This window comes from Antrostomus carolinensis, unplaced genomic scaffold (assembly GCF_000700745.2).
Source record: "Antrostomus carolinensis isolate BGI_N321 unplaced genomic scaffold, ASM70074v2 scaffold40463, whole genome shotgun sequence".
Classification (NCBI taxonomy): domain Eukaryota; kingdom Metazoa; phylum Chordata; class Aves; order Caprimulgiformes; family Caprimulgidae; genus Antrostomus; species Antrostomus carolinensis.
The window spans coordinates 5069-27727 of record NW_010305239.1 but is presented as its reverse complement, the minus strand read 5'-3'; the positions used below and the strand labels follow the sequence as shown (position 1 = coordinate 27727).

Sequence of the window (22659 nt, the reverse complement as noted above, 5' to 3'; positions counted from 1 at the left end):
TTCCTTGACCAGGACACTGAACTCGATGTTCCTGTAACAGTGGAATAAACTGCACATTCTCCTTGCTGCCAAGTGCACCCAACAAGGAGTCCTCATGGATTTTATTTGAATGACTCAGTTCCATAAACTTCTTTTTTTTCCCTCTGTAACTTTTCATTCTGAAATAAAAAGTTCCAGAAGGCTTCTTGATCTGGTTCTCATCGTACTCATTTTCACTAACTCTTTTCTAACAAACATGTTTTGATCTGTTTTCTACCTTTTATAGCTCATAGCTATTTTTCCTTTATTTTAATCCATGTGTCTTCCTTAAATCTCACTTTCCTCAATGTTTACCCATTTTGTCACCGCCTCTTTCACTAGCCAAGGTGGTTCTCATTGCCAGATGCCTTGCTACCCAACTTTGCAAACCAGGATGAAATGTTTTTATGTCTCTGACTATAATCCTCTTCTAGTTTTGTTTTAGTTTTTTTAAATCCTGCTTTTCTAACTGTTGTAGAAGACTTTTCTGTTTTGTTTTTTTTTTTTCCTCCTCTCATGGGCGCACTCTGGTAATGTGTAACCAAGAGCTCTGCATGAGGGTTTTACTTAAGGCTTTTTAAAAAAATAAATAAAAAAATACAACTTGTAGAAATTCCTAATGGTTTGTATATCTCACCAGATGTAATTCTGATGTGAAAATACTCCAGCAGTTAATTACAGCAGTGATTAGCACTTGGAGAGATGTACCTCAGAGGCAGTCCAGGCTGCAGCACTCACGCTGCAGGAGAGGTGCAGAAGCCAAAGAAATGCCTTTGGAAATTCTGGGTCATGTGAAGCAGAGACACCCAAATGATTCTGGCAAGGATTCGGACAGTCCACACAGGCTTAGTAGCTCCATCTCAGCAGAGAGAGACAGGTGCCCCAGAGAATAAGGAAGGAGCTGGAGATGAGGAAGGTGAGGAAATACCAGCAGTAGTCAGAGGAGGAAGGGAGAGATGGTGCCAGTCCCAGAGTGATGGGTCAAGCAGTAGGGCTTGAATAAAAAAAATGCAGTGGGATTTTGCAGCTCAGCTTGGTGAGGCAGAGATCATCACCGTGTTCTCGTGTGAGACTGGACTGCAGAAGGGTTAGGAAACAACTAGTCTGTGTTATAAAACCAGCACTTGAATTATGATGCAGGCTCCATATAAGTTATCTTTCCATTCATGGTCCGACTGTGTTGTTTTTGGCTTTGCATCGTAATAATGGAAAACTTCTGGAGGAACATCAAGTTCTCGTGTCAGTTCCCATCTTTTCTGCATTCTGTTAATGTGCCCAAACTGATTTGTAGGCAGTGTTTCATTGTTCAGTTGCCATGTCAAACTTTGAGTTGACTTTGAGAGTTTGAATATTTTCATTAAGTCATCTGTCAGCTCCTGCTGACACCAAGAGGTTTGTAAGCTACAGTCAGCAGTCTGCTCCCCTTGATTCTCCTATGAGGTGTCAAACAGCAAATCAAATGCGTATGTACTCAGCCTTTATTATGCTTTAGTAAACTTTCAAGTTTACTAAGGCCTAATAGAAGAAATGTAGGCCAATCACAACAAGGAATAAATATTCTGAAGAGCATAAAAAGATTAACACAGGTAATACTAATTAAAAATAAAAATCCACAAAGAGAAATACAGAGAAATACTGTGTTTGAAATACAAGGCATAGTGAATAATCTTGATTAAAGTAAATTGACTGCCACAGAGTACTTGTGTCAAATGTACCCTCCCAGCCCCTTCCACACAACTGCTTAATTTCTTCTCACTCTGAAGGGTCTTCAATGTCTGTCTCTCAATCTGTTGGCCACCAAGGACCCCTGATGCGTGTGTGCTAATGGTACTTTGTGCTTTTGAACATCTCTTACTCTTACAAGGCTATCATGTTTTTCTGGATTGACCAGCCACATTTCTGATCATTAACCTAAAAATGGACGTTACAGCTGAAAAAACAGACTTCGGGACATTTTTCACAGTACTATCTGAAGGGGATAAAAGAGTCAATGTGTTATCTTCTTTATTAGTTTCCTGTAACAGAAATGTAACATAAAGCAGCCTGTAGTGTAAACCAGCTCACCTTGCAGCTTCATAACCTACAGACCCTATAGGAGACCTCTGCGGGCTGTTATAGGGAGAAGGCAGCTTCCCTTTGTATATTGAAAGGGAACTGCACTCGCACCTGATGACATACATATTCATGCCTAATTTACTCTAGTGTGCATTTCACTCAGAAATACTAGGAACTGCCACAGCATTTCCGTGGAAAGCTGTGTTTCATCAATTCTTAGTCTTCCAAAGGAATGATTTAAGTATACAGGAGGATGAAACTTCCACTCTGTCTAAACGTTTGATCAGCATAACAACCACATCTTCAAACTGTTTTGCATCATCTGTTGTAAGTAATACATGTTCAAAGCAATACTGAATATTGAGCTCATATTTGAAACGTAGAAATTTTATTTTAGCAATTTCACCCACACTGATGCACATTTAGTACATTTGGTAAAAGGCAAATTTATATATGGAAATCCAGAAGTGAGCTAGTGTTGCATTACATTTCTTCACTCTGTAGATATGCCCACACCTTAGAACAGTCAAAGGTAAGTTAAATCTCGGTTGAAAGCACCATTTTTATAATGACAGAGGGATTAAAAAAGTGTTAGTCCATCAGTGTTTTCGTGTTGCTTTACTCCTACAGAATGCCAGCTCATCTGGTTTGGTGCAAGAGACTGTCCAGAGAAATCTGTGATCATTTGAGTTGTTACCCTGAAGTATGACTGGTTGGAGTTCTTCCACTCTCAGTAGAAGCAAACCTTAACTTGCAAAGGGCACAGATAATGAGTGCTCACAATAAAGGAAAATCTCTGACAGAAAAGGGTTTATGATGCACAGCTCAGTGGTACTTCCCTCAACAGCTGTGCAGGCAAACGTGGAGTAGTTTGTTCCATGAAAATCTTATTCAACATCCCAGGAAATTCTCCGCTGGAATGGACAATGATATATATCCTTCAACCTGGTGAGGGAGATTAGAAGCTTGCTGGAATTAAAGGTAACACAAAGCACCATATGGAGTAATTAATTTTAAATATCACATCTCATTATCTTTGAGGAAAAAGTTTGTGTGGTTTGTTCAGGAAAAAATCTGAGTATTTCAGGGTTGACATGCCTGTAATTAAGCACTTTTAACTCATCTAAAGTGATAAGCAAAGTCGTTATTCAAATCTTTATGAAGCTGGCAAAGTGATGTTTTGTAACTGCGCTTCTTGAATGCAGAACAGTCTGTGAAGTCAAATTTGTAGTGTTCCGTTCTTAGTGCAATGAAATACCATAAAGCTTTTATATGAAATCAAAGGGAGTACGTGTCTTTTTTGACTAAGTATTTCTTCTTGTCTGTATCATACTTTGGTGGAAAGGCAAAAAAGTACAGCTGGTGCTCTCCTGGTCTGTTATGGAGGAACAGTCTATAGGCCTAGATGTGAAAGCATTTAATCCCTAGTAGAAAAAAGCTGACGTTACAAAGCATGTTACAAAATCCCACTGTTTCCCTTTTAAAAAAATAATCTGAAAACCATAAATGTATGTACCTGAGAATCTCTCTCTCTAAGCTGAAAATAAGAGACAAAATTCAAAAATGATAATTAAATTGAGCTGGCTAAAATAAGAGCTAAAATAACTTTTTCCACGTTCTTGGAAATTTTTTAAGATTTTGAAAAGACTCCTGCTGAGATTCTAAGCTCTATGAGGTTTTAGGGGAGGTTTCTTTAGATAATTGTTAAAATCTCCTAGGATTTTTGGCATCCATATAAAATACCTTATTTAAATATAGAACAGCTCTACCAGTATTCTCTATTTCATGAACATCCCATATCTGTAAAACATTCAGCATTGGCTTAGGTAATAATTCAGTAATTTATCATCTAAAAAGATTATGCTCTTGCCCAGGGAGGAATTTGATAAACTTTACTGTGATTTAAAGGTGTAATTTAAGGTCGTATTAGCGAGCCTGGTAAAGCAAAACATTTTCAAAACTCTAATCAAGGCACAGTCTTAATATGGTCCTTTTATATTTAAAAAGAAAAAAAAAAAAGAGTCTATAAAAAGGTCAACTCAGACTTGTGTAGTTTCCAGCAGACCTTTAAAAGCTGATTTGGATAGAAAATCAGGCAATGTGGTGTTTTATATTCAGCCTGTTTGTAAGCTTCCAAACTGTCCAGACACAACAGGATTTTCAGAAGAAATCTTTTGCTTCAGTCTGTATAACTGATGTTGTTTGGTTCAGCTGCTCAAAAGGAAAATAAAGATACAGTCTAGATATATAAAATATATATAAAAAAGATATAGTCTAGATCACACTTACAAATTGATAGAAGTTTATTAAAACATAAATTAAAGTCTTTTTTATGAATCGGCTAGTAGGAATCAAGAAAAAAAAATATATTTATAGCAGTTTAAGGATGTATAAGCAGTTTAAGTAGAATTTTATGTGAATTGGGGTTGAATTTATCAGGTTATTTTCTGTGAGGAAGAAAAGTTTGACAAGAGATTCCTGAAATTATAGCCACCCAGGTGAAAGTGTCCTAGTAGAGGCAAAGGGTAAATCATCCCTCCAGCTGTGGGAAATCTGAGTTATTTCTCTCTTCTACTTAGGAAATTTGAACTTAGTTTTCCTACATGCTATTTCATAGCTTAATTACTAGATTAGGGAGTGATTACATGTGTGTTATATCTGGTTGATACTATTTTATTTTAAGTAAGCAAACATTTGCTGGTATGAATCTGAATTTTAGCTTGCTTACCTCTTGTATGAATGCCACAGCCCCTACAGACAGTGTCAGTATCTCACTGTCTTGTGCTTGATTTCAGTGACAATGGAAAAGAAAATAAGGAAAGAATCACAGAAAATATAATAATATTAAACTTTTAAGTTTTTACTTAAAGATAGGTAAACGTATTTATTTTAACACGATAACTGTTTGGCAAAATTCCTGTATTTAATAGGCAGTATTTGCTTATGCAATTTTGAATTTGGATCTTGGATAAGAACACAAATAAATACTAAGTTGTCAGGAATCCTATTCACAAGCCACCTTATTTTGGTAGCTGTGATAATATTTCCTTTCCTTGAGGTCTGTTTCATACAGTACACTATCCAGCTAGATTTTCTTAAGCTTTTGGTGAAAACTATTCATCATTAAGGTATTTTCCACTGGAGTCCAAAATTTAAATATGTGTTTTGCCAAACCTAAGTAAACACCAGTAAATTAAACAAATTCTCTCTGCCAACTGGAAATGTGATGCAAAGCTTTCATCTTCCCCCCCTGCTTTAAACAGTTTTTACTATTCCTGCACCCTAAATTGCATTAGTGGAGTAGGTATTTGATCAAACTGCATTATAGACAGGCTTCTGTTGTTCTTTCCTTTTTTTTCCCTGTTTGTAACCAGCAAATCCCACCATTCAGACTGTTGTGTCAAGTTGTTTATGTCTCATGTTGGCATGATGACAATTCAACACATCACAGGCGTGTACAAGCCAGGGCTTTGGAGGCTTGAAACAATAGTGGTCTTCTGACTGCCAAAGTCCTCCTGCTCCCTAGAAACCTCACTTGCTGAGCCCTGATTTCAAGAGTGATTTAGTTTTTGAACTGTTACAACAGAAGAGTTGATCTGTGCACTAAAGAGAATAAACAGCCCCAAACTATGTTTCTGTTTAATAAAGGATTCTTTGTCGTCTTGTGTTTAAATGTTGTTTTGCTTTCTGTGTCAAGTTGCTACAGTCCAGCTTACAGGTAGACTGGATATGTTGGAGAAAGAAAATATTAATAAAAATGCCAATAATATGTAGCTGGTTAAATTATCAACATCTTTGTTGATGGTGGAAGAATGGCCATGCAGCTGTGGTACATGGCTAGAGCCTAGGAAATGACTTCTTACATGACATAGTTACTGCTTTTCTCTGTTTTCCAGTTTTTCAAAATTGTGTTTCAGTGTCACTGAGGTGCCAGAGGCTAAATTAATGTGAAATATGTCTGGTCTTTGATTCAAGATGGTAGAAAATGCAAAATTACAATGATTTTATCACAAAATCCACTTAAAATATGTAGACTGAGGTATCTGAAAACCAGTACTGCAATGTATTTCATTTTCTGTAGATGTGAGGGCTTACCCCTTAGAGGTATTGGGTTTTGCTGATCTGAAGTTCTAGCTTGGATGCATTAAAAAGGTATGCATGTGAAAGAGAAGGTGTATAATGTGTGTATTTGCTGCGTTTATGAAACACGGAAGACAAGAAGCAAAATGACAGCATGAGATCATTTTGGTAGAATGTGGTTTCTCTCCTAAGCTTTTGGTTTTGTTTTGCTTTGTTTTGCAGTTTGCCCAGCTGGTGTCTGTCTACAGAACTCTGGGTCCAGAGAAGTTCCCTTTAATTGAGCAGACATTCTATCCAAATCACAAGGAAATGGTAGGTGCAAATACCAATACTAAATTAACTTAGCGTCTCTGTAAAACAGGAACTGTAAACACACAGTTCATTTCCCCCATTTACTGTCTATTTTAAAAGCCATTTTGGAAGCTTTCAGAGGGATGAGACTGGGTGACCACTTGAAAGCATTGTGATGGTTAACTGGAAGGCTTTCAGATGTGAAGGTAGTCATTTTTCAGCTTCAGATTTTGAAGAGATTAAATGCTTACAAAGACACGGAAAACTATAAAAGTGCAAGAGTTACTTTTGTGGTTTGTTTTTGACCTAGTCCTTTATGAAACAGTTCAAAGTGTTTATCTCTCATTGTAATGATACACAGGGCTATGTGCCTGTCCGTGTAGAACTTTGAACTCCTCGATAATCAGGGTGTTTGTGACTTGTGATCTTTATGTACCTGAGCTGACATGGATTCCCAGTCCTTCACAGACATGAATGCATTCATAAAAATAACACTTATGACCTTTACTCATGAACTGTCTTATGCTGTAGACATTTTTTTTTCCTTAATTTTCTTATGGTTTCTAAACAGAAATTCTTTCCTGAGTATATTTTTCTAGAGGGAAGACTTTCAGCATTGAGAGAAACTGGAGGGATAGAGTAGAGGGATTGAATAGACTAGCATAGAAGCATCGATTATTTTTAGAATATAATCTATTCAGCATATGTCACACAGCTGTGATTCAAGTACCACTGCAAGGTCATGATAAATATGTTAGCTAACTGTTTATGTAAGGTCCCCAAGCTGTAATTGCTGCATGTCTGTCTTGAGACTCTGGCTAGCACTTCGTTATCATAGGTGTCCTCTAAGATAAGCCTCAGTGACAGCAGTTGACTAAGATTTCTTCTGAAGTCATCTTTCTCCCACATCTGTCTCATGTTTTGGTGATAAACACAGTATGATGCAGTTCTGCTGTATTTTTTGATGGTGGCTCTTCATACTGTTTTCCCAGTTCTCTCTGGCTTCTTTGGACTGTTGACTCCCAGATGTTTCCACTTCTCTTGTCACATATGACACTTCCGAGAAGAGCTTTTACCGCAATCATGTGTTTAGTAAATTTGCTACACAAAAGTTTTGTAGAGCCAAAGGAGCATAGTACTGATCTGGAGCAGCAGATGTAAATATTGTCCCAGACAGTCAAATCTTTTCAAAATGGAAGGGAGTTTTGTTGATGGATTTGTCAGGAAAATATACAACTTTATAAAATTTGTATTTTTTTTAAGTGTGAAGGAGTTGTTTTGCGCCTTGGGGACTCATTCATAAGAGGTGGAGAAGCAGAACCACATCTCATGTTTTGCAGTATGCTTTTCTAAATTGTAATAAGTTTTCTTGAAAATGGCCAAGTTTAAAGCCGGTTTATAATTTCCTGAGCACCATTTATTGTTCTTTCTTCATTATTTTATCAGCTATTATTCAGGCTCCACAGGGCAGTGGTCACAGCACCAAGCCAGTCAGAGCTCAAGGACTGTCTGGACAATGTTCTTAGTCATATGGTTTAGTGTTAGGTAGTCCAGTGAGGAGCAGGAAGTTGGAGTCGGTGATCCCTACAGGTCCCTTTCAAGTCAAGCTATTCTATAATTCTATGATTTTATCAAAAAAGCAGGCTTTTTTAATACATTGCTAAATTGCAGCATATAGAAACAAATCTATAATTCTGGGGCAAGAGTCAACGTGTTAGCTCTTAGTTTTTGCATAGCATGGCCCTGTAGAAGGTCTGCCAGTTCAGTTGTAATCTGCTGTCTTGAACAACTGATTGAATTCAAATTTAGTAATACAACACAAACAAGAAAATATGTGTATGTGTTTATAAGGCATATTTTACTTAAAAGTATAGCAAATATTTGAGTGTTTTTTTCCCCCCTTCATTCCTCTGCATTGCTCATTAATGTCTGAACTGATGTTACTTGTCTCTTGTTTGAACCTTTGACTGTTAATGCTCTCCACAGCTGAGTCATTTTTTGCATATTTCTACATATAGTGAACGTTAATCTGGAGAAAAGGAATGTGTTTTGGTATTGCATTGCCATATGTGGTTTAGAGGTGCTGTACAAACTGATTGTGATGAAGCTCATTGGCTTGTTTCTTCCTTCTGAGGAAATTATTTGGAACTTTGTGGCTTGAAGAATAACCAAGCAACCTGGTACAAGATAATATTTTATTCAAATTTCTAGAATGTCTTGTAAAATGATCTGAATAACAGAGTTTTCTAGTTGATGAATTGAAATAATATCATGCTATTTAAATTTTGTTGGGTTTTAAACACTGTTTATTAATAGCTGGCCTCGTTTGCTATTACAGCATTTGGTATTTACAGTTTAAAATATTTTTTGGTAGTTCTTCCTGTGTTCATTCCTTCCCTTCTTATTCTCAGAATCGTAATGCAGAGCTCTCTCCCTCCCCTCCAGTGCAAACCATTTGGGGGAAGCAGCAGGGGAACGCTCCAAATCTCTGTGAATTGAGTTTTCAGCATGGTTGTGCTTCTCTTTCTTTTGCTTCTTTCATACGATGGTGATCATTTGTACTGAGGCTTTAGATGGCAAGAAAAGGTAAATAAACAAAGATGCCATTCTTTTGTGTAAAAATGGAGCTGCTTTAATGAAACACTTTCTGAAACAGAAACATTCATCTCGGCCTGATTAAAACTATACAAAACCCTGTAAGGCTTTTTGAACTCCTTGCTAGTTGAGTCATATCTACAGCCTTTCCCTCAGTAATTAGTTCTCTTTATTTTGCTACATTCCCACCTCCTGTGTTCTCTGTCATGAAAAAAACCTGCTTTTTTCAACATAATTGGTGGACAATTTAATTAAAACTTAACTGGAACATGGAGAAAAAGCCAGTGATACTCAAGGTGGGTTTTTTTTCCCACCCTTCACCTGTACAGTCTCCCTTTTCTGTTCTTTTCTGTACCCTTATCATAAGTCATGTGAGTCATTTTCAAATTAAAATAAAATGTTACACCAAGCTATATTTCTGCTCTAACCTTTCATATAACATATACACAGTTTCAAGAAGTAAAAATAAAATGTTGTAAAAATAATGCTGTTGATAATATATCAATGCCACTACAGTAAAAATCTTGATAGGAGAATAACATATTGGGAATGTCACATTGTAGTTAATCCTTTTCATAATCTTTGTCAGCACTGAATCTCAGGGAAAATAGAAACTCCTTCTTTGAGAGTTTTTTTGTAAAGCTTTTCTTGCCATATTTATTGATATGAGGGGAAAAAAAAATACCATTATTATGAGAAGTTCGGTGAGATTTATGCTTAGATAGAAATCAATCTGGACAGCCATTAATTTTGAAACACCTGATATGGGATATTTTATGGCAGGTCAAATATAAAATGTTTTTAAAACTAATTATGGCATACAATTCATATCACAGTTTGTTCATAAATATCGAAGAAAACATTTATTTTTACTAGGTACATAAAGATGGCAATCTGAGTTGGCTTAGTTGAGTTTAAGGTCTCATTACTATAAAACTGCACCAGAACTACGTTGAGTTAAAAAGCAGATGATATTTGTTTGCTGCAGAGTGCTGTTCAGAGGACACCATTACATCAAAATGGATTGGGAAACAAATGCCATACTGTACATGGACTGCATATTAATGAGCCATGTGCTTGATTCAGGCTTTGTATGGTTATTGAGCTCTCGCAGGCTTGTCTAGGGATTGTTTTGGTTTGGCATGAGTAAGTAAGACTTGTTTTTAAGTTTATCTGTAAATTAGTAATATAAATGCAGAGCACTGACAGTAAAAAGCACTGTCAATATTGTCTCTGCCGCATCAGTTCCTTTTTGGAACAAATGTAGCCTTTTTATTTCAATTTATGTAAGTAGCCATAATAAGTCCATGGTCCAAAGTAGTGTTAGGTAATTTTTTGTTTGCCTTTAGCAAAGCAGAAAACAAACGAGGCTTTACGTTTGACAGCACAAATATATGGTGGTTTAATTTACAATTGTAAATAAAAAGTTAAATGTTTACTATTAAGGGACCAATGCTTCTCAAAGGAATAGCGGCGTGCCTTGCCATTGGCCTTGCACCATTTGCACTTCATTGGAATTACATAAATTTAGCCACAAAAAAATAAATTTATTCTCACAAGTGTTTTCAAGGCTGCCATTGTCTATCTTTTTAAATATAGATTCATGCAATTGCCAAAATAAACATCAGAAACACAAACAGAATATTTCTCAAAAATCATGTGTCCAGTTTTTTAGCAAGTATGCATTACATATCCAATATAACCCATCTTAGAGTGTGACCAGATACACGGGACATGCTGATTTTTATATCCAAACTACTGCTTCATTGAATTGAATGGAATGAGAGATGCCTGTGCTCTTAACGATGGGCATATCTTCCTTGCAAGTCCCAATGATCTCATTTAGTTTCCTGCTCTGGCAGGGGGGTTGGACTGGGTGATCTTTCGAGGTCCCTTCAATCTCTGACATTCTGTGATTCTGTGTGATTCTGTGATTTGATGAGGACTCTGTAGCAAACAGTCTAAAGGAACTGTTTGGAAGGCGAGACCCTTGAACCAACAGACAGTAACAGCTCTGATTCTCCACGAGCCCGCTGGCTGGAAGGGTCACGCCGTGGTTAGCAGATATGAGTAAAGTGTTTGTGTTAAACCTTTAAATAGACCTGATCTAACCAACGGAGAGCAGAACTGTCTAAACCTCTGCCTGTTGTTCTAAATTCCCGTATGGGGAATACATTAGAGCAATATCTAGCCAAAATTGGAAGGAAGCGAAAGAAACCCAGTGGAGAAAATTGGAGAGAGTTAAAATACGTCAGAAATGGCAGCTATTACAGATTCATTCCCTGCGTGACGGTTCTCATCCAGTTTCTAGAACCCAAGCAGTTGGACAGCTGTCTAAACTTTGGCATTCACTGAAATAATTTCTTAAGTTTTACCACTGTGAATTGAGTTACTTTTGTAAACTTAAATATGTGTGAGATTAGTTACTAACTACACTACATCAGCTACAGTTGATGGAAGTTAAGACACTAAAAAACTAAAAGGCAAAATATGTCGTATTCTCTAGTACTAGATACTACTTCTTTAGTATAAGTTAATGAGTTACCAAATTCATTATGAGAGATAACGATGGATATTCATGAATGAAAAATCATTAATGTAAATTAATGAACAGGTTGCCCAAGGAAGTTGTGGATGCCCCCTCCCTGGAAGTGTTCAAGGCCAGGCTGGATGAGGCTTTGAGCAACCTGGTCTAGTGGAAGGTGTCCCTGCTGATGGCAGGGGGGTTGGAACTGGATGAGTTTGAGGTCCCTTCCAACCCAAACCATTCTGTGATTCTATGAAATACGGTCAAATACTGGAGAGCTTTTTAAAAGTCCTTTGCAGTGTAAGTTATTCAATATCTATTACATGTCTTTTTACATGAGTTTTTAAAGCCAGAGCTTTTAACAGTGCTGAAATACAACAACCTAGTCACATGTAGAGAGGCATTATCAAGTACTACAGCCGCTGTGATGATGGCCATGGTTTCTGTAAATATAAGCAGTTTTCACCTGTCATTATTTGTGTTGGTTCCATAACATGCTGAAGCATTAGCACACCTGGCTTTTCCTTTGAGAAGGTATAGCTAGTCTGTGGGAATATTGAATTGGGTAAGAGGTTTCTGGTTATCAAGGCTATTCTTTAACTTCGGTATCAATGAAAGTTACAATGGTGCAGATAGAGAAAGCTATGACATAAGTGATAGAGAATATGGAGCACAGATTGTTTTAATCACTGATGTGTTCAACTTCTTTCAACGTATAAGGAAAAATGGATTTTTTAATATTTTTATAGTACATTGTTATAATACTTTACATATACACTGTACAATAATTCTTTTGTATCAGAAGACTTTCATACAGAAAAAAATAGTTCTATAAAACATTCTGTAGTTCATCAGAAAGACTGGGAATAAAACATGGGGTTCTCTTAATCTGCAAGTTAACAGCATCGGGGGACAAAATTCTGGCAATTCTTTTGTTCTTGTACATTCGTATTGGTAAAAAGAAAACGTGTTATGCCTTAGAGGGCACAGAGGAGCATTCTCAGCCTGAGCCTCTCTGCACAAAGCATAACTTCACACAGTAGCTACCTCCAGGAGATTTGTTCCTCATCTTGCGCGAGTGCCAATTCCACAGACTCGGACTTTAGCTGAACAGGACAATTTGTTTTTGTTTCTAAGCAACAGATACATTAGACGATGGCAGTTCAAAGCTGTGAGCGTGCAGTGTTTGATGGAATTAGACTCCCAAGGCTTTTTAGGAAGTGATCGTTTTAAGGTTCGCTGATATCAATAAATTCTTTCTCTGGGGGAGGACCACCTCGGTACCAGCTGCAAGTGCCATCACTTCTCTTGATGCAGGCGTAATGCTTGGCTTGGTGCCCGTACAGCTTTCGCTCTATCAGCCAGTCTGTCCAGAGGCACTCATTTGGTGCGGTGATCGAGCAGGGCACCATGTAGCAGGTAGTAATCTAAATGTGAAATAGTACATTAATTCAGTGTATCGCAGGTTTCTTGCAAATGGTCTGTATTCTCAAATGATATAAAATCTATGGCTTGTAACAGTTCTCACCAGTGAAAACTGCTAGTGCCTGTAAGCTCTGCTCCAGCATTAGGCAGCATTTCATTCTATACTTACTTTGCAGCCACAGCCCATTTGATATCTCTGGTTAAGACTCTTCTTTTGAGACAAGGATAAATCATCCCATGGTTCAATGTAGTTGCATAAATGGATGAGGACTTTACCATCACTTAGAATTTGGCCTACAGCATGGAAAATGAGAAAAATAAGGCAAGCAAATAAAACCGTTTTCTAAATACTGAAATAAATCGCAAGAATGTCTGAAGTTTCTTAACTAGTTGCACCAAGTTAGTCAGATTTCACGGTTTTCAGTTAATGTAATTGTAACTGAGAGAACTACTCTGCTGATGGCAAGCTGAATAAATGTTAAAGATATATTTTTTTAAAAGGTGCTGATAATCTGCCTGCAAGGGATGAATGGAAATGCTGTCGTATGTTAAACTAGATTTCAGGACTCTACAGAAAAATCTGTAATTACCTAGAACCCCAAATCTACATACACACAGGCATGTGTTGTCTCATTAAACATGTTTGCATTCCTGGGAAAATCAGTACTGTTAGTATTAAATAATAATGGCATACTTCCTATTTACTAATTCCATAGTTGCTGACTTCGACTTCCTTTGAAACTGCTTTAAAATTGTTGGATGAAGGATGGAAAACTCATAAGATCACAGAATAATTACAGCTTTACACGATTTGTACATTTCATTATGTTTGTATTATACATAAATATATTATTTTTTAACAAGGATTAGCATATTTGTGCAAAGTCAATCTGAGCAGTTACTTCTGGTTTTATAGGTACATTAGTTGTGTTATATTTTACCTGTCAAAAGATACTGTTTTTTGTTGTTAGCTTCTAGTTTCACTCCACAGAGTGATGAATCAAAAGGGGTATAGACATACTGGACATCCTTGAGCTTTTCAAATCCTTTAAACATCTGAAAATTATCAGAAACAGAAGGTCAGTAGTGGAAAAAAAAGTGAAAAACAGTTGCAAACAGCAGCTGAAAGAAATATGTTGTGCATCTCTTTAAAAAAGGCTCTAAGTTCTGAACTTAAAAGTGAAAATACCAACAGTTAGACCCCTTCGCTACACTAGATGAAATGTGTTCATTGGTTTTGGAAGGAAATAGAGTCTTCATTTTCTTAAATTACGGGTTTTAAAATCTGCTTTTTCAGTGTTATTAATGGCTCTTCAAAGCTTTTTCTTCAATTTATATTCTACTAGCATCTTGCATTTAATGCGGAGATAGCATTCATCTCAGTGTTGTAAGATGCAAAAATTTCTGTCAATTATGGAAGATTTTGTCTTGATCAGTGTAATGGTGTGTCCCTTCAAGGATGTGAAACGTGCTGAGAAACTGAGTGTTGTTCTTCTATTCTGTGATTAAAGCAAGCTGGTTTTCCACATCCAGAACTTTGCCCAATACCACCTTCTCAAATAAGTGTTGGCAAATGGGATCCAGCTCTTAAAATGTATAGGCTGTAGCACCCAATGGGCAGGTTCAGGACCAAAGCCTGGGCAGGTTCAGGACCAAAGCCTGGGCAGGTTCAGATGGGCTGCTCCTTAACTAGCGTTTCATAATGGTTCAAGTAAGGCATTAACAGATCCAAACAAATCTAGTTGTGTCCACATGTGAGAAGGAACCATAAGATGCTAATCAACCTCGGGATGCCTGTCATCACCTAGTATGACATAACCGAAACCCCAGGATGCTGGGGGCCCCGTTCAGTGACATCATGCTGTGTGTTGACAGCTGTGGACAATCACACGGCTCACAGCTCCCAAGGGCAGGCGCTCCCAGTTGCAGCTGGTGTTGCTGGAAAATGCGTTCCTGTTACTCGTGTTCTCTCAGGAGATTTAAACAGTGCAGGGCACTAGAAAATACGCTGTAATATGTTGATTTTTCTTGAAGCCTTATTTATGGAATAAAAAAAAAAAAGCCAAAGTTGTTGTCATTGGACTTCTGATCCAAAAAATATTAGATGTGAATTTGAAATACTTAGTAGAAAAAACAAACACACCAAACCAAAACCCAAACCAGTATCCTGTACAAAGCAGCAGTGAAGATAATAGAAAGTGTGTAGAATGATGCTGAAAGTCTGTCTAGTTTTATTAGCTAAAAGTAGTCTGGTATGTAAGCCCCAGGCCATCTTCACTTCTGTTAAGAGCCATTTGATTCCTGATGTCTTTGGAACTTGAATCCCCTGCTTCTGCTGCCCTGAAATCTGCCTTATTGAGGGTGTGGGTACTTGACACGGATGTCCAGTACATAGTAACTATGTGAACTCTGCTGCTGTCCTCTGATTTGGGTTCTCTCCACGTTCACAAACCTTTGATTGGGCTACGATGTACAGTAGGGTACAACCTTTATTTTAATATCTCATTGCTTGATCTAAGTTGACTTAAGAGGCATTATGCAGTCAACACAAATTGATTTAGCTATAAAAAATGTTACATGTCAAACAGCCCATAGAGTCATATAAAAGAGAAAGAGCAGCATTTTGCTGAATTGACAATTGCAGTAAAATGTAACCCCTCTGGGTTCTGTGATTATCTTCCAGGAGGGGGGAAGAATTGCTCAGGGAGGGGTGAATATGTGTCTGGCTTAAAAGTGTTCACCTAAAACCAGTACTGTGTTGATAACGATGGTTTTGCTTGGTAGATCTTACAGCTCAAAAGAGGTCATTAGAAAGTCTGTTCTTACTTTCTATGTTATGTAAAGTGAATTCTTAGCATATCCCCCCAACACTGTAAATGTTTGTGCGCAGGGTTAGCCAGAAACATGGGATCAGGGCCATCTGACATTAAAAGGACTGTTCAGTTTATCATAACTGCAGCTCATCAAACTTGCAATGTGAGAAACGGGTCTGTAAGCACTCAGGGGAGGACAGACTATAGTAGCAAAAAGAGAATATCCTACTATTTGACATACACTGTTGATTTAGATTCTTTAAATGTTATTGTCTGAGGGAAAAGGTACAAAATAGTGTTACCAAATTATTGCTCTGGTCAACCAACTCCTCAGTTATTTGGGAAACCGAGATACAGAGATGAGGTCACTGATCCGTGAGGCTCACAGTTAGATCTCTGACGAGCTATTTCTGTGATATCATTAGTCTGTGACTGTCCCACCCCACTGAGGTGGCCCAATCTAGCCAATTGTATACAACTTTATATGATTTTAATTGATTGTTCTACACTTACCAAATGTTTACAAGCGTGAGCTATTTAAAATTCCTCACGCTCTTTGCTTTTGTAATTTGATGCAGACTTTTCAGTGTTACCCATAACACTTTCCTGCTAAACTTCTGTTATTTTGAAAGTGAGTATTTCTCAGTAATTTCTCAGTCCGGTTTAGTTTTGACCCATATGCCACCTCTGAATTAGATGCTTAAAATGTAAGAGGTTGCATCACTCTCTGTCAGTTCCCGTACAGTTTACCAGCTGCAGACCAAGTTGCCTTTAGGGATTTATTTCAGTGCCACACTGAATTTACTAGCCATCCCACAGAAGATTTGGAGCTTACAGAAGCTCCTCTTCGCTCACCCCCTCTGTTCCACAGGTTTCGAACAAAAATCCTTTTATTGAGTTTGTTAGAGGCGCTGAGCAGGGAGCTGGGTCCCAACGCAGCTGAGCTGCCTGTGTGCCAGGGTGGAAGCCTCAGCCCCTACCTCTTCTTAACTCTCTTTTGGCCAGCAGGAAGGATTTGAAGGGTGGGACTATTCTGACCCCATTTGTCTTTAGTCTAACTTGGATGTACTGTTGTCGAGTAGCTTTTGTTAGAAAATAAATCTCTGGTTTGTCCAGTCCTAGCTGACTTGCCTCCTGAAGCTTAGTGGAATTAAATAAAGATCTCTTGATGATGCCTGAGTTTTGAATAGGCCTCCACTTACAAAAATTTGGGAGAAACTCCAAAGAAGCTCCAATATACAAATGTAATTCAAAGATTTCACCATGCTGTTACTGAAGAATAGGATTATAGACTGAAAATAGTATCCCAGGCTAGACTTCTCATGCTTCTTTTTTGTGCTGAAGTCTTAGATGATTCTGTAAGGTTACTTATGTGTTGCAGGGTAGCAACAGAAAATTCAAGTGCTAATTGGAGGAAAGAGAATTGCTCTGGTATTTATATACTTATTTCTGTAAAGAAACATTTGCAAATATCCTTAACGGTTCAAGAAGACAGAAAGTGGTGGATAGTAAAGGGTTTTGGGGTTTGTTTTAGCAGGGTAAAAAGAATTGGCTTGTTGAAATTGCTATAAAACCTTAACAGGAACCATGTGTGGTAACCATGCTCATGAATATTTTGAGATGTACTTGTTTCCCGTAGATTTTAATTTGTAAAACTCCTGCGAGGCGATCTACCATTACAAACTGAAGGACTGAAACATTTCTGAAAGCGTGTAGCCATTTGCAATCATCTACTTAAGGGTTCCCAGTAAATGTAATAATACAAACCAATAAAAGAAAAACCAAAATAATATTCTGTGAAAAATGAGAGCTAACACCACCTAGAAAACTTAAAACAAATGAACCAACCAACCAAAAAAAACCCAACCCACCAATGCACACTAACACATTTTAATTGAAAGAGACTACCTTTTTTGTGTGAAACAAGTAGATCATGATCTTTTTTACATCAGTTTGATGGTGATGTGAATAGGATTAAGATATATTATCTTAAAGTATGTTGATGAATATGTCTCCTTATGGGAGATGAACAAATAATGGAAATATCCTGTGAGATTCCGAGTGACTGCATTTCTAGGTGCTCCCACTTTGCCTTTGCTTTCCTAGCAGCATTCATACAAATGGACTTTTGTTGATCTGAATATTGGGGAAGGACTTCTGTTTCTGCAAATATCCCTGTTCACTTGTGAACAAAAGTCCATGCTATTTCAGCTGGAAATGCTTTCCTCTGTGTATAAAGTTTGCAGTATCCAGTCAGAGAGCTGCAATATCAGAATGCAACAGAGGTGATGAAGTATCGACCAGAATCAGCACGTGTTGAACACCATTCATACTGAAGTATGTTTTCATGAAGTCTTCATAAAGCAATTGTGAATAATACAAAATTTCATCAAAACATAGTTATTTAACAGGTAACTCATTTATATATATATATTTTTTTTAAATCCCTACTTCTATTTATTCTGTGTAGTTCACCTAGGTCTAACTGTGGAGGCAGCTGGAGCCTGTTCCAGCTGAAAGGGCTAACTTGTAGTCATATGCAGAGGTTATCAGCATTGAACTTTAAAATAGCCAAGTGATTCCATGTACCTTTATTTGTTTGATTTCATACCGGATCATTTTGTGGGTATCAAGAGGATCATCACTGGCAGGAACCACCTTTTCACTGATTATTTTTGCTCGAATCACTGTAATAGAGAAAAAGATTTAAATACAAATAAGCATATGCCTAGTTTTACAAGCAATAGTGAAAATTATATTGATAGATTTTAACATTGTTTGTACACTTTAGCTAGAAGTAGATTTTAAGGTTTGTTACTATAAGAACACTAAATTGAGTTAACTCTTGAAAATAAAATTAAATGGGCTGCCTATGATATAAATCGGAATTTCCATGAATCTAGGAATCTGAATTAAGTTACTAGTGAGTTTTAACAAAAACTGTCCATCAAAATCTTCAGATTTTATTATGAAATTTTTTTAAAACACTCGTATTTATAACCAGTAGGCAAAGGAATGGGATGCTTCTGTTGACGGCAGAAGAATTGTTGATCAATTAAATAGACTTGAAGATCGCACTCTGAAAGACCATGCCAGGCAAGATTAAAGCATCAGTTTTACGCATCAGATCAGAAGACAAGAAGAGAATAGTCTTTCATTCACATTACAGAGACTATAGATTTTAGCATTTTTTTTAACATAGCACGTCATTAGTTGTGTTAACCTGTATCGGCTAATTACTCCTTCTTTTGACACATTTTATTTATTTCCTGTTCTTTAAACAAGAAAAGTATGAGCTTTTCTGAAAGGAGAAATGGTTTGTTTTCCTATCTGTTTGAGGCATCTCTCTTGGAGATAGTGTTTAAAATACACCAGGACTACTAGGCACAGAGAATAACAGCGTTCTAAGAATATGGTACACGGCCAAAATTTCACTGGGGACCTCTACCCTCCAGAAGTATTGAGAGTCCTGGTTTTGCTCAGTGCTGGGCGGCCAGCACTGCAGCTTCTCTGCAGATGTAGTGCTTGTTAGAATGAACAGTCTGTAACTGCTGGAGAGAGAGTGGCAAGAGCTGGAGCAATCAACACTCGAGCTCCACTTCAACTGTAAGTCCAATTAGCAACTGGCCATTTTGGGGTGGGAAGGGTTGGATTTTCTCTCTCTGTCACAGTAATGCCTCTTGATGCAGGTATGATAGAGACTAGCCACTATTCTTCAGCGTAAGGGCAATTCTGACACCTTCTCTTTTATTTTTGTTTTTCTTTTTCATGATAAAATGAACCATTGTATCAAAATTAATATGAAACAAGCTTAATGTTTCATAGAATAAGTGAGGTGGGAAGGAGCCTCTGGAGGTCTAGTCCAACCCCTTGCTCAGCTTGAACCAGGACACTCAGGGCTATGTCTGGCTGAGTTTTGAGTATCTCAAGGATGGAGAATCTGGAGCTTCCCTCGGCCTCTGTGCTGGAGTTTGACCACTCCTTACTTTCCATTCACTGAAAAAAAATCAAGCTGATGCAGAGGAAAATCTTTTGGCATCAGAGTCATGCTTTTCCCCAAAAAAACCTTCATTTGATAAATTGACTGCTGACTGTCATATCTAAAGAAAAGAAATAAGAAACCCAGATTGGAATTTTCCTTACAGCCAAATAGAGGTCAGTCCCATCTAATAATGGGCAATTCTCATTTCCTCACTTATTAGCAGAGCAAACTAGATGTACTAATCAACATGAGGCAGATGCCGACAGCTTCAAAGCTTGAATCCTCTATCTTTTGGCACAGTTTCCTGCTCCCATGCCATTTAAACTCTATTTTAACTGCCCATTTTAGACTTACGGGTTGGATTGGAAGAGTTCTTTTAAGTATGAACAACAAATTCCTCATTTCAAATGGTAAGTGGCAGCATCTCTTTAATCATCTGCAGATGTGTTATGTTCCCACAAATTAACAGTACTTCTTAAGTGCTTTGATCTAGTTCCAGATAAGAGTGTTGTGTTGTGTGTGCTGTACTGCTGGAAAGGCTGAATTAGAATCATGTTGGTTTGTTTTGTGTTGCTTTCCTTCGCATCATTACTTCCTAAAAAAAAAGGTTTTCTGATTAAGGAGTTCATTCAATATAGAAGGTAAGGGATGAGACAAGTTAGGAGCTAGCTCCATTATTTTCTTAATACCGTGACATGGTTTATGTGCAGGAAATCTTTTCCTGCCACCTCAATGCAAACATTTGTAGGATAATTAAAACTACTTTTCCCCTTGTGTTTAATGTTGAAACATTAATTTTCAGATTTTTATTACATTCTGTTTGTTGACATCTGAGAGGAATATTACAGATGATCAGTGATCGCTCAAGGGGTCTCCATGGTGTTATGTAAGGCTGAAAGTATAACATTTTCGGGTTTGTCATTAAGAGATCTTTTTCTGGGTGTGTAGTAGAAAATGAAAACTATTTTGATGTTGTGTGTATTTCATTCATTTGTTTGTTTAAGAGAAAGCTTCCAGATGGCGAAGGAAGACCAAATTGAGATTTTATATTTTTTTTAACGACAAGAAAGTTTTATTGTTACAGGATGTCTAAATCTGTAGTTATTTGGGTTTTACTTTTCTATTCTTCTGAAACCACATCCAAATGCACACAGATCTTTTGGGGCCTTTTAATCCTCTTGTTTTTCTTTTTCCTGTGCTTTAATATTTTTTTTTCAATCAGTGTCGTCTAGCTGTCTCCTCAAACCTCTTATTCGTATGGTTGCTTCTGTTTTTAACCACAAGCACTTCCTGATGTAGCATTCCTGGGCCCAGCCATCTCCCTCTTTTTGCTCATGGTTATAACTCAGGATTCCTCCTCGTCTGCACTTCTTTTCAAGAAATGGTTTCAAGTGTACCATGGCTGGCTTGGCTTCTCCTCTGACTGAGAACAACCTCTGGTTGTTTAGTGCAATAATGTCATTTTATCTGTCAGACAGTTATTGGTTCCTTATGAGGAATACGCATACAAAAAATACATATGCATAGCCTTCATATTCTCATGCCAGCAATTCAATCTGCCTCAAATTCGTTCTGCTTTAGAATATATCATGTTTTTCAAAAGGCATTCTAATGTTTCAACAGTAGGATGTAACATTTCTGTAGCACTCACATTTTGTAACTCATGGTAATTTTATAAAATTTAAACTTTTATCCCCGCTTTGCAGCTAAAGGTTGTCCCAGGTAACTGAACTGAAAGGAGGTTAATGTGATCAGAGCCTCGCGGGGGGTCAGGTAGAGCCTGAGGACAGAAATCACATGGGCTCCCACCATTCTGCTGAGGCCACAGTGTCACGCTGCCGCCTCTCTGAGCAACTGCTGCTCTGGGTGCTGGTGTCGTAGCGCTGCAGTTAAGAGGGGACAGCGTTCTGTTCAGTAAATCAGGCTGCCTGTTGGACACTCGTTCTTAGAATTGTGCTAAGAAAATTTTGATTCCTTCTTTCCTGAATGATAAAAACCATCTCCAAATCATTTCTGCATCCACAAAAGGTAATTTTGAACTGGGTAGAGGACAGAACTTTGTGCAACATCAGATTTATTTGTCTTTATACAGTGAAAAGTGTTGGGTTTTATACAACGCAAGTGTTCGTATACAGTAAGGGTAGAAAGTTATTAACTGCATTGTTCCCAAACCTGTGTGGATTCTCTCTGAAATCCACTGCAGTAATTTACCTGTAAATGAACTGTACCCTCACCTTGTGTAGGAGAGATTTTTATGATCAAGAGCAACTACTTATACAAGGGTTTTCTAAAAAGAAATTCACTGCCATTACATGAATGTTACCACACTGCAGTGACATGTGCAATGGATTATGACCATCTCTGTTACTGAAGAGGAGACACAAAGAACTGAGCAGTGTTCTGAAGGCCCCACACCAGCTCGTATCAATGTAATCAAAGTAAATCCTTGTGCTTTGGCCACTGAAATCCATATGTTCCTTAAAAGTAGTATCTCTTTAGACTCTTTGAGTTATTTCTAAGGCATTAACAAAGGGAAAACTATATAGGGAAGAATTACTCTCATTGTTACAAGTTAATATTAAATAATATATTCTTTATGATACTATTTTATATAATGTTATTGTACTGACACAAGTTTTAAGATGATGCTGTTTAGCCTTTTCCCTTCACCTATTGATCACAGTACTATTGTTTGAAGACAGGCAACTTTACTATACAAAAGTAATCAACTTCATTACGCCTTCAAAAAGGAAAACAAATCGGAGTTTACTCTCCAGATTAACTTTATTATCCCAAGAAATAGGAAGTAAAGGAGAAGGCAAAAAAAGCTGAACAAATGAGAACTTTTTTTCCCCAGAATCTGTTAAATATCA

General features: G+C 37.4%; 2 protein-coding genes across 2 annotated transcripts in view; one reads left to right on the top strand and one right to left on the bottom strand.

The window, feature by feature from the left end:
* Positions 1-6498, top strand: part of LOC104522436 (synapsin-2-like) — a 50521-nt gene extending 44023 nt beyond the window's left edge. The window contains exon 5 of the mRNA XM_029084209.1: positions 6376-6498. Within this exon, the coding sequence (XP_028940042.1) occupies positions 6376-6498 (123 nt within the window). The remainder of the gene's footprint in view (positions 1-6375) is intronic.
* A 5739-nt stretch (positions 6499-12237) lies between these two features.
* Positions 12238-21186, bottom strand: LOC104522434 (metalloproteinase inhibitor 4). Its single transcript, XM_010164724.1, has 5 exons — positions 21033-21186; positions 18394-18491; positions 13933-14047; positions 13161-13285; positions 12238-12993 (listed from the first exon to the last, which is right to left on the bottom strand). The coding sequence occupies exons 1-5, from the start codon at positions 21184-21186 to the stop codon at positions 12796-12798; spliced, it is 690 nt and encodes a 229-aa protein (XP_010163026.1). The 3' UTR covers positions 12238-12795.
* Between the last annotated feature and the right edge of the window lie 1473 nt (positions 21187-22659).